This window comes from Vanellus vanellus (genome assembly GCF_965231255.1).
Source record: "Vanellus vanellus genome assembly, chromosome: 5".
In the NCBI taxonomy this organism is placed as follows: domain Eukaryota; kingdom Metazoa; phylum Chordata; class Aves; order Charadriiformes; family Charadriidae; genus Vanellus; species Vanellus vanellus.
In genome coordinates, this window is record NC_138910.1 from 65,450,293 (window position 1) to 65,464,635 (window position 14,343).

General features: G+C 37.6%; 1 protein-coding gene across 1 annotated transcript in view; it reads left to right on the top strand.

Moving 5' to 3' along the window:
- COL24A1 (collagen type XXIV alpha 1 chain) overlaps positions 1 to 14,343 on the top strand; it is a gene marked incomplete at its 5' end in the record, with an annotated part of 158,634 nt that overhangs the window by 38,583 nt on the left and 105,708 nt on the right. Inside the window, 6 exons of the mRNA XM_082484525.1 lie at positions 992 to 1,036; positions 3,316 to 3,369; positions 4,510 to 4,554; positions 6,772 to 6,825; positions 7,520 to 7,564; positions 12,505 to 12,558. Coding sequence (XP_082340651.1) covers positions 992 to 1,036; positions 3,316 to 3,369; positions 4,510 to 4,554; positions 6,772 to 6,825; positions 7,520 to 7,564; positions 12,505 to 12,558 — 297 coding nt within the window. The remainder of the gene's footprint in view (positions 1 to 991; positions 1,037 to 3,315; positions 3,370 to 4,509; positions 4,555 to 6,771; positions 6,826 to 7,519; positions 7,565 to 12,504; positions 12,559 to 14,343) is intronic.

Genomic DNA, 14,343 nt, shown 5'->3' on the forward strand with positions numbered 1-14,343 from the left:
ATCATGCTGTAAGGCATCCAGATGTTTGACATCAGCCAAGACACTCCTGCTACTCAGTCAATGTCTTTGAGGCCAATTTTATGATAGATTTCTATCCAGAATAAGGATTATTTTGGTCTTTCCCTTTCAAGCTGCAGCTTTTGGAACTTGTGTATTCCCAGTACCTCTTGCAAGGGATGTGGAGACCAGACACTTGGCTTCTGCATCAATCATGAAACTGTTACAGCCTCCCTTTTAGGCCATCTTTTCCGAATATGTTTAGTATAGCGTACAGACATCCAAAAAGGTTCCCCTTTCAAATGTGCTGAAGAAGATGGCAGGTTCCAGCTCTATTTTTAATTTTTTAAGAATTCTTTCTTTCTTTGAGAGCTAAAATATGCATGAAATGGTCAATTCACAGGGAGTAAAGTTTGTCAGCTTCACGATTCCAGCACCACAGGGAAGATTTCTGGGATGAGGAACAAGCTATTCTCCCTACCGATATAATATCCATAATGTAAGGGCTGGAATTTGTTCTATGTTAATTTTAAAAAGAGATATCATGTCCTGGAAGGTCTGTCTGTCTTGAGAGTGTCCTAGAATAGTCTGGGATGACCCTCTACTTATACCCCTCCTCTGAACTGACTTGTTCAGAAAGGACATTGTGACAAGGATTTGGAATGGGGAAATACACTGTACCAAATCCAGTTCTTCAGTTTCGGCAATAACTGGTGACAGCATCCCATGTACTCATTTGTTTAAAAGAGTACACGTCTGGAAATGTCTTTAAGTGTGCTGATATCTTGAAATTGTCTGAACCGCCACAAAGATTTCTTACTCCTTTTCTCTAATTTAGCTTTCATATGAGCTGCTAAATGTAAACCACACTTACACTGCAGGCAAACAAGTTTGCGTATTTTTTTTCTTGATAAAGGGAGATTGGAGTAGGGAAAAAAAAGTCTACTTTGTGTGTTCAACTGCATTTATCACATATTTGTTTCTCCACCTGCAGGGTCTTAAAGGATATCTGGGACTGCGAGGGCCACGGGGTGAGCAGGTAAGTGACGAAAGAATGGTACACCATACTCTACAGAGGAACAATTGAGGACAGAAGAATGCATAATCCAATATAAGTGTTCAATATAAGCAATGAGTGTAATACTGACTGCTTAAGGAAATACTTGATAGCTCTTGACTAAGAATTCAGATTATTTAGAGATCAGTGTGGTAAAAAATGGTCTAAATGAAATGAAAAAGACCACCGTGATTTTCTTTAACTGCCACACTGGCTTGGTGAAGATTGGTGTAAAATTCTTATTAGAGTCACAGTTCAGATTCTCTCAAAACCTCTACTGATTTAATGCATTTTAAGTCTTCTAGCATGTAGAAAATTAAATAGTCATTTAGTGCTTTTTCTCACGTCTATGTCAGTTCAAGAAGCAATCTGAATGTAAATTTCAAAGACATCCAATTTCTGATGTGTCTTGTTAGCATTAACGAGGCTCCTAACGGCAGAGTAGATGGAAGCATGAGTCTCCATTTGGATGACACTGAAAGGTAAATGGTGATGATAACAGATGATAGACATTCGAAGGGAGATGAAAACTCACGAACATCCATGACTTTAATAAAAATGACCATTCATTCAGTTAAAATTTTTGTATAAAACTTATTATAGGGCCACATGCACTTTTCTGTGATGACTATAATTTAGGAGTGAAACAGATAGCCAGTGAAAAAAATAGTAATTCTTAACATTAGGAGAAGAATGTCTCAATCTTTGAAGAAGTTGCAGTTGAAAAGCAATCAGTTAGTTACCATGGAGGGGTGAAAAGTGAAGCTTGCATTGAAAAGTAATTCTGCTCATTATTCATGCAGCCAAGCATGTAAGTTCCTTCAAAGGCAATTCATGTTCAAGAATGTGAAAACTGGTGATGTGCAACTGTTTGATATCTCAGTGTTCTCACAGTGCTGCTGTAAATATTTTCTTTCATTATTACCACTTAGAAAATACTCTGATGTAACGTTTAAGAGAACACTTTGGATGAAAGATTTTTATTTTGCACATAGTGCTTACTGCTGGTATTTTCAGGCCTGGCTGGTGAAGCTGATGAGATAGACCAGTTCCTTGTCATCTGTAGTACTTACCTGTGTTTGTAGTTTTTAGAAGCTTGTACAGCAAGGACAGATGTTCCTTTGAATTTGTGAATTGTGGAACTCCTTGAACAGCTGGTAACAAAGGAAAAGTTTTAAAAGATAAATTGTAAATGCAATGATTATACTGCATTTTTAGTATTTTCATATATGCGTATTTCGAGGTACAGCTGAGCCAAAATAGGAGACCATGGATCCTAGTTCCATGACAAAACATCTATCAGAAGGTGAATCACTACCAGTTGAAAGCAGGTGACAGAATCGTCTCAATGGCAGCTCAACTAAAAAATACTGCAACCCCTTTTTGCATCTGCACTTCTGAGTTCTGCTTCCTAAGACTACTGTTTCACCATAAATCAGCTGTGAACAGCTCAGAGGGGAGGTCCTGATCCATTGCTATGGTAACACTGACGGTGTGTGGAAGGGTCAGGCTGGGAGAGTGTCCAATTTATGGACCTGGCTTGTTTAAAATAAAATTAACCAAACAGAAGTAGGTGGAGCTTCCTATCTCTCAGTGATGGGCCCATGGCATTTGGCACTATTTCAGTAAAGCGCATTTTTCTGAAAATAAAGTCAGATGTGCAGATGTTAAGTAATAAAACAACAACAAAAATGACTTTTGGATTTGATTAGGAGGAAGAAGATGGAGAAAAGTTCTATATGTTCATGACTAATCCAATGCTATATTGACCTGATTCTGGAAGAAACAAAAAAAATTGGCTTTGTAAGGACACAAGAATTCTTCTTTAATGAAACATTTAACACATTTGTTCAAATACAGCTAAGACCATTGAAGTTACTTCATTACAAAGACCTGTCTCCTATAGTCCTCCTCAATTACTTTTTATAAATAGCATCTATGTTTTTATTATGGAAATAAGGGGTGCGCTGTTGTGTTTCACAAAATCTTACACTACTCTTCTTGTAATGCTTTTTAAAGCATATGTAACTGAAATTGGTGGAGTTATGTATGTATGATGAGTAAATTTTAGGGTGTTGCTCTGTAGCTTGTTCAAAAAGCAATTTTTCCATAAGCTTAAGCTGTGTCATGACTAGATGTTAAAAGAGAAACAATAAACCAAATAAACTCCAAAACATGACACTAAACCTGTTTTTCGTTTCTTTCTTTTCTTTCCTTTCTTTTTTTTTTTTTTTTTTTCCCCCCCCTCTTTTTCCCCTTAGGGAATTCCAGGAATGGCTGGCAATATTGGGGCGGTTGGTTACCCTGGCAGGCAGGTGCAGTAACTATACCAATGTCTTTGCAGTTTTGGGGGTTTTCTTGTTTGTTCTTTTCAAAAGTACCATATCTAACTCTTTTGGAACTACTAGTAGTATAAATGTATTTGTTTACATCCTGTCATTTATCCTCGAATCCTCGAATTTATACTTCTTTCACAGGTAGTGCCCTTTAGGCAATGTGAATCTCGTGGCTTTTAAACTTGGATGGGTTAGATGCATTAATGCTGTACCTTTCGGGGATACATAAATGCCATTACCAAAGTACTGAATGTCTAAACACTGGAAACTGCTTGTTACAGTATAGTTCCTCCTGATTTTCACCGATGTATTTACTTTGCTGCTGAAACTATTTCTTCAGCCCTTTAGGGAAACAGAACATTAAAAGATGGCTTTGGGTTTTTTTTTTCCCCATTCAAATATTTGAGAAGGAGAACCAATAAAGTCAGAAGGCAGCTTTCTATAAACACAAGCACTTACATAAATATTTTTTTTTAAATTTACATATAAACTAACAGATACCTCACTCCAGTAATACAAATAAGACATAAAGTAGAAATGTTCATTATTTTCCCCATATAAAGGTATATGAGCCGAATTCAACAATTGACTCTGTGGTTTTGTCTGCTTAAAGGGTGAATTTGACCATTACTTCAGTGTTTTATTGTGTTAGGTTTGTAATGGCTATATATTTTTAAATTCCATTACAATATTTTATATAGTAAAGGATGATAACATGTTTGTGTTGAATCACGTAAAATGTTTAGAGCATTTGGACTACATATACTATTCTGACATTAGCTTCAAAATAATTGGAAATGTGTCCAACTATAAAAGCTTATGAAAAAAAACTGTGAAATTATGTGACTGTAATGCCAGATCACTGGGTCTGGAAAAAAATTTCCTCCCAGAAGAAATAATTTTAATGTAAAGGAAGCTTCAGTGTAAGTTTCAGACATGAATTAACGGGAGACCTTTCTGAACACAGTCGCAGGGGACTGCTCAAGGACACCCTCTTCAATCCTAGTCATTTTAAGAATGTATTACCAGTTTACAATTAACAAATGCTGTTACTGTTCTTTTAAACAGAGCATATCTGGTTGTTTTAAATGAAGTGCAACTCATGTCTTTTTGTAATAGGGCTTAGCTGGACCAGAAGGAAACCCAGGTCCTAAAGGTGTAAGAGTAAGTAAGCATTTTAAGCATTTTGTTATGCGTGTCTATTTTTACCCGTACAGTACATAAGAAAGGGAATGAGGAATTTCATTCAGTTCTACCAGTTGTATGCCCACTGAACCACTCTGTCTTTACAAAACCTACAAATGAGAAAACGTTGTGTTTCTTTCAAAATACACGTGAGCATGTAATTTTCTTTTTTTTTTGCATGGTGAGCAGCATAGAGCAGTCTTCTGTTGTTGCCCTCCTTCTCACTTGGAATGCATGCAGGCAGGCAAGAGAAGGAAAGCAATACTGAGTTGTGGGTGTGTGAGAGCTGGGAGTGAAGAGCAGCGGATGTTTCCTGCCTGAAGCATTATTTCCATAATGGAAGCTGTCAAGAAGCGAGACGTATCTGGTATTTGCAGTCTGTAACAGCTACAGAAGTTGATATAGGGAAACTGTCTTGTCACATAAAAACCATAAAAGTGATCTTGAGATTTTAGAGTGGTTCAGTTGCAGTCATGTATATCCCAGGGACTGAAGGCTTTTAATGCTCTGCTGATTCAAGGTTTGCTTTTTATTATTCTTGGAGACAAAATAGGTTGGCTCTTTTTCTGTTTGGTCTCATTTGTTTTGTATTTTTTTTTTTAATAGGCACATGTGAATGCCTACTATTGGATTTGTGTGTGTATTTTTTCATACTGACACTCACCATCCAGCAGTAGACATGGGTTTCCAGAAACTTGCATGTTGCTGGTTGCACCTAGGATGTGAAGGAGGCTTTTGCTAGGTGTTTTCAGGCCCTCAGCTCATGTTGTACAGGTTGCTGAGCAGTGTGCTGTGTTCTCAAGTATCTATTAAAATAATCTTATTGTGTTGCTAGATTTACTTTTGTCCTGTTTTTTGTTTTTTTGGGTTTTTTTAATGTAGTTAATAAAAGCCTTTACCTGCAGCAGCTTATCAAACATATGTCTGGGGTTTTTTTGGGGTGGGTTTTTTTGATGTCAGTTTTCATTACAGTGATGGGAAAAATTAGTTTGTCAGGATCAAGTGCCGACAGATATTGCACCCTCAGGGATTGTATCTTTTACATTTCTTCAGTTTATTTTTGCTCAGATTCTCAATGCATTTTGTCTGGTTCTCCCCTCAACCAAAAAGATATTAAGTGATCTCAGTCACTTCCTGAAAAGTTACTACTTCTCTGTTTAGACAAAGCTAAAAATGGCCAACGCATGAGTAATTTTAGGGAAAAGCACCTGTCAGGTCTTAAGGCTGAGTCCTGTCTATGAATTCTACCAGCAATTTCTAATAAAAACAATGATGCAGCCCTGTTGAGACATACAATTGTGCCATGGGGGTGTATAGCAACAAGATATATAAAGCATCTTTAGAGCTTTAAGTTTAGAACATTCCTGTGATCAAACTATACTCTGCTTCTCAGCTGTTTTAAGAAACTGTAGAAAAAAGTGCCTTTGTTTTTCTTACTGTCTTTAGGGCTGGATGACAAGATAGGCACTGTCTTTCATAATTTAAAAAAAAAAAAAAAAAGCATCCCAAACCTCCCAAATCGTTACAATCAGAGTACTAGAGGAGAGAGAGAAATGAAAGCGAGGCATTCCTTTTTAGTAACGAATAATAGTTTTACTCCAATCTCAGTTTGAATCTGATAGTGCAGAATCCATCTCTACTACTATTTTTGTAAACTGTACTATCATTCTGCTGAGTGAACAGCATGTTTCTGTGTCCATACAACTGATTATATGAGAGGATCTATTTCTGACTTTCTGAGGAGGTGGGAGAGAAATGCATCGTGACTGAACTTTAAGAAAAACATTCTGCTTATGACAAGGTAAACTTTCTAGGACTCTTACATATAGAAGCGATCACACAGTTTCATTAAAGATGAGAGCATATTTTCAGATGTATTTCATGAATAAGGTTAACTTCAGCAGCTTTTTCAAATTTAATTTGTTCTAATAAATAAGATCTCTGATGCAACTTATTGGAACACTTTTGTAGTACTTCTTTATTAATTGATTCTTTACCCTTATATTAGGAAATTTTTATTGCCATTGGTTGGAGAGTAAATCCTGGTCACATTGAAGTTGATTGAGCTTTACTGATAATTTCAAATGAGTCTGAATTTAATCCCTGGATCTTGAATCCACAACTGGCCAATAATGAGGGACAAGCAGTGCTGGTGGGAAGCAGCCTTGTAATCAAGAATTGTTCTTATGTTTTTAGGGTTTCATTGGACCTCCAGGTGTGGCAGGACAACCAGGATCTGAAGGAGAAAGGGTAGGTTTAATAAAAGATTAATGAAATATTGGTGGTTGGGTGGTAATGCTATATACATTAGAATGGGGGAAAAATGTACAAGGTATAACCATTCACTTGAATCTTTGTCTAAAAGCAAAACTGATGTGGAGAAAATTAAATAAATGGGTCATAGCTAATTAGCCTAATCAATGAAATGCAGTGGTGCTAAAGTTAAATGGGCAGCAGTTGTAAATTATTATTTGAATTTAATCTAGAGCTACAAGGATTAAGGGTATTTTTTTTCCTTACTGCCAAGGCCAAAAATGAGTATTTTTCAATGAAGCAATTTGATTCAGTCAATAATTAATATTTTTCAGTTGTCAGATGATGCTTGCAATAAAACCAGTCATGGAAATCTTAACCTCTGTCACTCTGTGCTTGAGATTTTTCTTGCTTCTCTTGAGCACAAAGGATGTCTGGCCATGTACTTTGATGGAAGCAGGTTACGGCCCTTCATAGTTGTTCTGATGTGGCCACAGAAAACACAAGCAAAGTTTGTGTTTCTGCCCCCCTGTTATAGGACATTGTCTCTATGATTCTTTGCTCAAATAATTTTGGTTTTAATGCTGCTTCTTCTCACACTGTCTTTTCCAAGCAAATGCAGTTTCAATTACTTGAATTTAAACTATTGAAGAAAATAAAAGCTCCTTATTATGGGTTATTTCTTTCTCAGGGCATCCCAGGCTTCCGTGGAAAAAGAGGTCCTAAAGGGAGACAGGTGAAGCTTCTAACATTTGTTACAATTTCTGCTGCCAATGTAAATACACCTGTAATTCACTCTGTAACTTCATTCAGCTGAAAAATGTTCATTTTATTTTTTCTCCATAGATTACTCTCTATTGTTTCCAATTAGTACTTTGCTGTACTACAGATTTTGTGCAGGTTATAACTAGTTGGTGTTCTGAAGTGAGGAAGACTTAACATGATGAGCCTTGTGGCTGGTTACTGATATGCGCTACATGAGGGTTAAAAGATGATATAAATATATTCTGTAAAATTAGTATTAGCACAGGGTACAGATATGATGCAAGTTTCATAAGTCTGATTTGGGTGTTGGTTTGAATGCAAATCTGCTGCTTCTAATGTCTGATATTTCTGGACTATGGTAAATTAAAGCTGTCCTCTATTTAACATATATTTCTACAGCTGAGGATAAACACAAATCTGCCAAGTATACATTATCAAGGTTTACATATTTTCTGTGGTATATTTTCAATGCCAAGTGTTTTGTTTTCTGCTGCAACCTTATTATTTTAGGTCTTTGAAGCTATCTAGGAGTTTCCAGTTTTAACTTGCTTGTGGTTTGAGACTGGAAACTGCAATAGCATTCCCCAGTTGTGCACTCAGTTGCACTCAGCAGTTCAGATGACTTTCATCTAGCATGTTGAACAAGCTTGATCAGCAGTAGTAGTGTGATTACCATTGTTTGGCCTTTGATGTATGCTATGAAAGTTGTGGAGGATTCTGTTTAATTATGTTTTGTTTTCTGTGGGATCTAACACCAGCCAAAAAAGGCACTAGCCTTCAAAAGATTTCCTTTTGATGTAAAGAAAGTCAATCAGAGAAAAGTGTCATTAAGTTGATAGACTCCTCTTTCTGAAGCTGCTATCAAATTGTTCAGGCATAAAATCAAAGTAAGGATCTGTTTTTTAATTAATCATCTAGCTGGACAGGGTGCTCCTGTGCTTGTTGACCATATTGTAGTTTGCTTGTAATCTGAATCAGATGCTACTTCGTGCATCTGAGTGTGGGGCAAGAAGGTGGCTGTGCCATCAGTACCTTGCAGTCGTTGGCAGTGTGTTGTGCCAGTGAGTCACATGCAGCATTTAATAAGGAGAACATGGACAGAAAGCAAAGGTTTGTGTTCAGTACGGAAAAGGAAGAGGAGGTGACAGCAGGGTACTCCGAATGCATATTTTGCAATATAACCTCATTCTCAGTGGCAGGTTTGACTGAGGCTCCTGATTGCCAGTGTAGTAGTTTGTTTCAGTCTTTAACAGTTGGTGCTGTGCATGCTGTGGAAACCGGTTATTCTTCATTTACAATACGAGTGCAACTTCTATCAGTGTCAGGCTATGCTCTGATAAGGACTTCTATATAAATAAAACAATTCACAGAGGTTTCACTTAGGTGATGGAACAGCGAAAGCACCTCTGCACAATGTCCGTGATTACCTTCATTCAGTACTGATCCCTCTGTAGTGTTGTCATTTCCTCAACCCCAAGGTTCATTACAAATCTCTTCAATGATCTATAAAGTACTTATTTGACTAACGGCTACTAATATAGGGACCAAACCAGGAGAGCAATCACATGGGCACCTGGCCTGACGTACTTTGCTGGATCACAGGCTTAGAAAATGTGTGTTATTTTAACCCCAGACAATGATAGCTGTGATGACAACATCTTTTGACACAGTGTCCTAGAGTTAACAATGCTTATGTTTTGGGGCAGGGCACTGTCACTAAAAGAAATTTGGCATGGGAATTGCATAGTGCCAGAAGTCAGGCTCCTCACCTTGTGTTCTAGGATGCAACATATTTCTTTGAACAAAACTTCTGTCAATAATATCACTTGGGGAAAAAACCTGTCTGAGTGGCAGAGATTCTTCTGAAAGAAAACAGATCCCAAATATGATCTCATTTCTGGAAAGTAATATTAAACTATAAGAAAAGTGGATTGTACATGTGGATTTACGGGTTCAAGTTATGTCAGGGCAGGTTTAGATTGGATATTAGGAAGCATTTTTTCACTGAAAGGGTTATTAAACATTGGAATAGGCTGCCCAGAGAGGTGGTGGATTCACCATCCCTGGAGGTGTTTAAGAAGAGGGTAGATGAGGTGCGTAGGGACATGGTTTAGAAGTGGTGGTGTTTTTATCAGGGTAGGTTAACGGTTGGACTTGAGGATCTTAAAGGTCCCTTCCAACCTCACTAATTCTATGATTCTATGATTCTATACAAGGGATTGTGCACTTACAATTCAAAATGCTGCTACTTAGGAAGTTTGTTGAATAGTCATATTCTTGACATCTCTGGCATATTTGAAATGGAACAAAATATTCAATTACCAAAATCTTTATTGTGAAGATTATAGAGTGAGGATTTGTTTGAATTTTAGATTAGTTTTGCATACAATATGCTTTAAAGAAAATATTTCATAGTAAAAGCATATGTATTCAATTTCGTTCCATTGTATGCTTGTAATATGCAAATTGGCTAGTTCTGCATTATTTTTAATGCATTGTCTGTCCTTTTATTATGATGCATACTGTTTTTACATACATAGTTTCACCACATTTGGGGAATGTTTTTACATAGCTTTCTTCTATATGGAATTAGTTACATCCAGTGGTCAGACCTTGTAAATTTTACCAAGAATTTATTGATCGAGTCCATTGTAACTGTAAAAACGGGTTCTGTTTTATATTAAAATTATGAATAGTTGTTGTTTGTATGCTTAATAGTAATGTTAAATGATAATATTGATGTAATAAAACACTTGGTGCACAGTAGTAATACAATATTACTTCAAATTTTAGACTTTTCTGACTGTTCTCCTATGTTGCCTTTTTCCTTTCATTTTTCTACTTACTAAGATAGTTTTATCAGCATCAGTTAGAAGACACATGCTGTTGAGAATGGGACAATGATGACTGTGGGTAATCTGTCCCTTTAGTAACTCATGCTATGCTGAGTTCCTGCTGTATATAAACCTTCATCTGTGACCTGCGTCTATGATCTGGTGGCTCGTAAAACTGTCCTATTGCATCCTTCCTTTCACTTTCAATGCCTCATTTGTGTGGTTTGTTTTTTTTTTTTTAAATTATATTCACGTGTATTATGGCAATTCTGCCTCTTCCAACATCTACCAATGGTAGGCAGTACAATCAAAATATTATGCTATTAAGGAAAGGGTAGTAAATTAATCTTTCTCTACATCCTATCAGCTGGTAGCTCTTAGCAATATAGGCACTATCAAATGCCCATTTTGCATGTGTGAAATTTTACCGTATGTTTTCAAAGTCGTGCAAAAATTTGGCCAGTGGTGTACAGATTGAGAATCAATGAAATATGCTTTACTGACCATTAGCGTGTGAACCTCTACTGTTTGAATGATAAGACAGTAACATATAAAGACCTGTACTGTCAGATCTTACAATTATGGCTATAATTCTTATTTGTCAGTTTCGTGATCAGATCCTGAATAAAAATTTCGTTGTTGTGAGAGGCATTCCTATCTTTTCCTTTCCTGAATTTGCAGGATAATGCAGGAAAAAACTCCAACCAAAATCAACCCAAAAGATGGTACAGGGAGTGTTAAGCACGTCTTAGATTAATTCGCAGTATCATGCGTGGTGGTGGGAATTAAGAGCCTAATAAGTTGTTTCAACACATTGTTTCAGCAGTGTGTATGCATATATATATACACACATAAAAAGTTGCCTTAACTTTTATAGAATTTTCATGTAAGTTATTACTAAAGCCAAATATGGCTTAACCAGTGCTTAAACTACTTTGGCTTATATATGATTTTTCCACCTCCTTGCTGCAGTTTTATATTGTCTTCCTGACTACTGTTCATACATTGTATGATGCTGCATATCCCCCATTCCATTAAGGAAAGACTATAGTCCTATACATATCCTATACTAAGTCCTGAGCTGGACAGCCATGTGGATGCCCTCCAAACAAAGTAGATTAAAAAGGCCAAATTAATTGTACCTTTGACCTGCAACAGGTTTGAACAGAGTTTTACAGAGGTGAAAGGTTAATGCCTCAAAGTACTGTTCCTGATATGCAGAGAGGAGTAAAAAGACATTCAACCATTGAGAAGACAAAGAATAATATTTCGTGTAAAAATTATTGTAAGGGTGGAATTTGCTCCTTTTCCCCGTGGAGATTGACTTGTAGTGCCCTGATGCTTTGTGGCTGTTTTCTTGAGGTCAGTGCATCTCTCAGTTATCTCAGTACTCTAAAACTGTGCTAGATTTTTCAGTTCCAGGAAACTGTTCCAAGGTCCTGTGAGCACCTTAGTTTGGATTTTTTCCAGGCAGAATCCCTTTCCAGCTTGGTATTTTGCAAATTTTGTGATAGGCTCTTCTGTGGACCTTGCAATTTAATTAAAAAGGATTTTTTTTTGTAGACTAAGACAAGTTTTCTCACTGGTAAAGACAGTGTTGTACAAGAAAGATGAAATATTTTATTTTTAATGAACATGTGTCACGAGACTGCAACCATTAATATTTGGGGAAGAGTAAGGAGAGAACAAAAGACAGATGTTTTAGTGAATGTTGTAGGTAACACGATAAAAATATTTGAAGTAAAAATACTAAATAGGAAAAGAGCTGCCAAGCAAACAATTCAAGTAATACTTGTTTAATATTGCTCTTAAAGCATTCAGTCATCTGATTTTGCCCTATGCTTACATTGTGTATAGTTATATCTCTTCTGGTTACGATTTTAGGAGACAAATACCACTATTCTATTCTATTCATTTGCACTGTGCAGCTAAAACTTTCTGCTTCTCCCATTTGTCCATCTGTCTCCATGAATCCACTTGCTAATATCCTAATTTCTAATACCTATAGGAATTCAGTGTTCAGACCACTCTTCATGTCTTGGATAATAAAGAACAAGCATTTTCTCTTTTGCTTTAGGGTTTTCCAGGTGACTTTGGAAATAGAGGCCCCCCTGGTCCAGATGGGAATCCTGTAAGTATCAAATTGTGTGTTGATTAACATGGTAGAATTTGTGACACTCAATATTAACTCCCTTCCCAAATGTATAGGAGACTTTTGCCTCAAAAGCAACGTCTTGAAGTCCACAGGAAAATTTGGCACTGCTATTTTACCATGGAAATTGCTAGGATTATATTATAATAAGCAGCGGTATAAAAAAGAGAGAGAAAAGAACCAGAAAGCTGCTGAGAGAACACAGGGTTTCCACTGTAGCATGTGCTGACTACCTTGAGAATCAGATGTCTTGCTGTCCTCATTGCACTACTGATGAATGTTTTGTCTTCAGAAATTTGTGCATTGGATATGACTTTGCGTTGTTTATTTAAACCATTATTCTATGACCACCTTAACAAAATGGGATTCTGTATGTGTGCCGAAACCCTATTTCATATGCTTATGCATCTGACAGTTGATTTCATCCTTTGAACTTTTACTGAATACAATTATGCTAGTATGTCATTTAGTGCATTATAATCAGTATGATAACAGCTTTGTCCTTAGCAGCATGTGGAGGCTAAAGTGTTCTTGTGGTATGGTATTCAAACTGTGGCACAGTCACGTCACTTCACTGGCTGCCCTCAAAGGAGCTTTGCTGTCGTCTTGTATTTGTAGGGAAACTCTGGCTGTGGACTCCAAACTCGGGTTTCCTTTCATAGGAGAACCCAGTAAAAGGGCTTTGGGCCAGACATGGGAACAGCAATAAGTGCTGGGCAAAAGACCAGCTGATTTGAATCTGCTTTTATTGTTGGATGCTCCTTTTGAAACTGCTATCAGTTTGTGTCTAAAGGTTGTTCTGGTATGAACCGTAATCAGCAACTGGGCAGAGATGGTCTCCTTCTTGAAGGCCTGCCCTTTCCTGACACCCATCTTAGAAACTTATTTTAGAAAAGCTTACATGAATTTTGCTGGTGGTTTATAGACATTTGGTGTCAGCATTTTGGAACACGGGAAAAAATTATTTTGCATTTCTGGTCCCTGAGGCAAAGTTCCCCTTGTGGGAGTGTCAGGTGATGTCAGTATGGTACTTTTCGTCTTGAAAGCCCTGTGAGGGGTTGTGAGTGTCATCAGCTGCTCTGCAAATGGTATAAAAAGGTTAGTTCTTCCTTTCCCTCCTGGTGCTCCTGAGTTTCCCTCCATTCCTGATAATGCAGATACTGTCTTTCCACAAGATCTGCAGAACAACAGTACTTTAACAGAAACAAGCTCAGAAAGCCTGGATCTGAAATTACAGACTTGCACTTTACAAAGAAGCCTGTTTTAACGCAAGCATTTGCAAACAAGTTTCTTCTAATCTGCCAAGACAGCTGCTGATCTTACTGCCTTCTCAGACAGGCAGCAACCCCTCTCCCCTCCTCCCCCAAAACTCACCCTGCAGGGCTTGTTCGGGCAAGGGGCCAGACCTGCAGCTGCAGGGGGCTGCAATGCTAATGGGATATTTACAGAGCCTGTTCATGAGCTGGCAGGGGCTGCCTGGGAGGCCTGTGGTGGCAGGAACTTGAAGGGAAGACATTTCTTCCCATGTGCTGACTTGACACTAATGACATTTGTCTCCATGCCTAATTTCTTCTGCTTAACAGAGTAATGCCATCTTTCATTTCCACAACACCCTCTCAGTTCTCTGAGGATGTCAGTCTGCCTTGGAGGATGTTGCTAGAGCATTCAACGTCCCCTGTGGTTAGTTTGCAGCAGGCTGGAGAAGGTGTATAGGCACCAGAGGAGGGTGGAGAGCATGAAGGTGTGCTCTGTGCCATGCCCAGC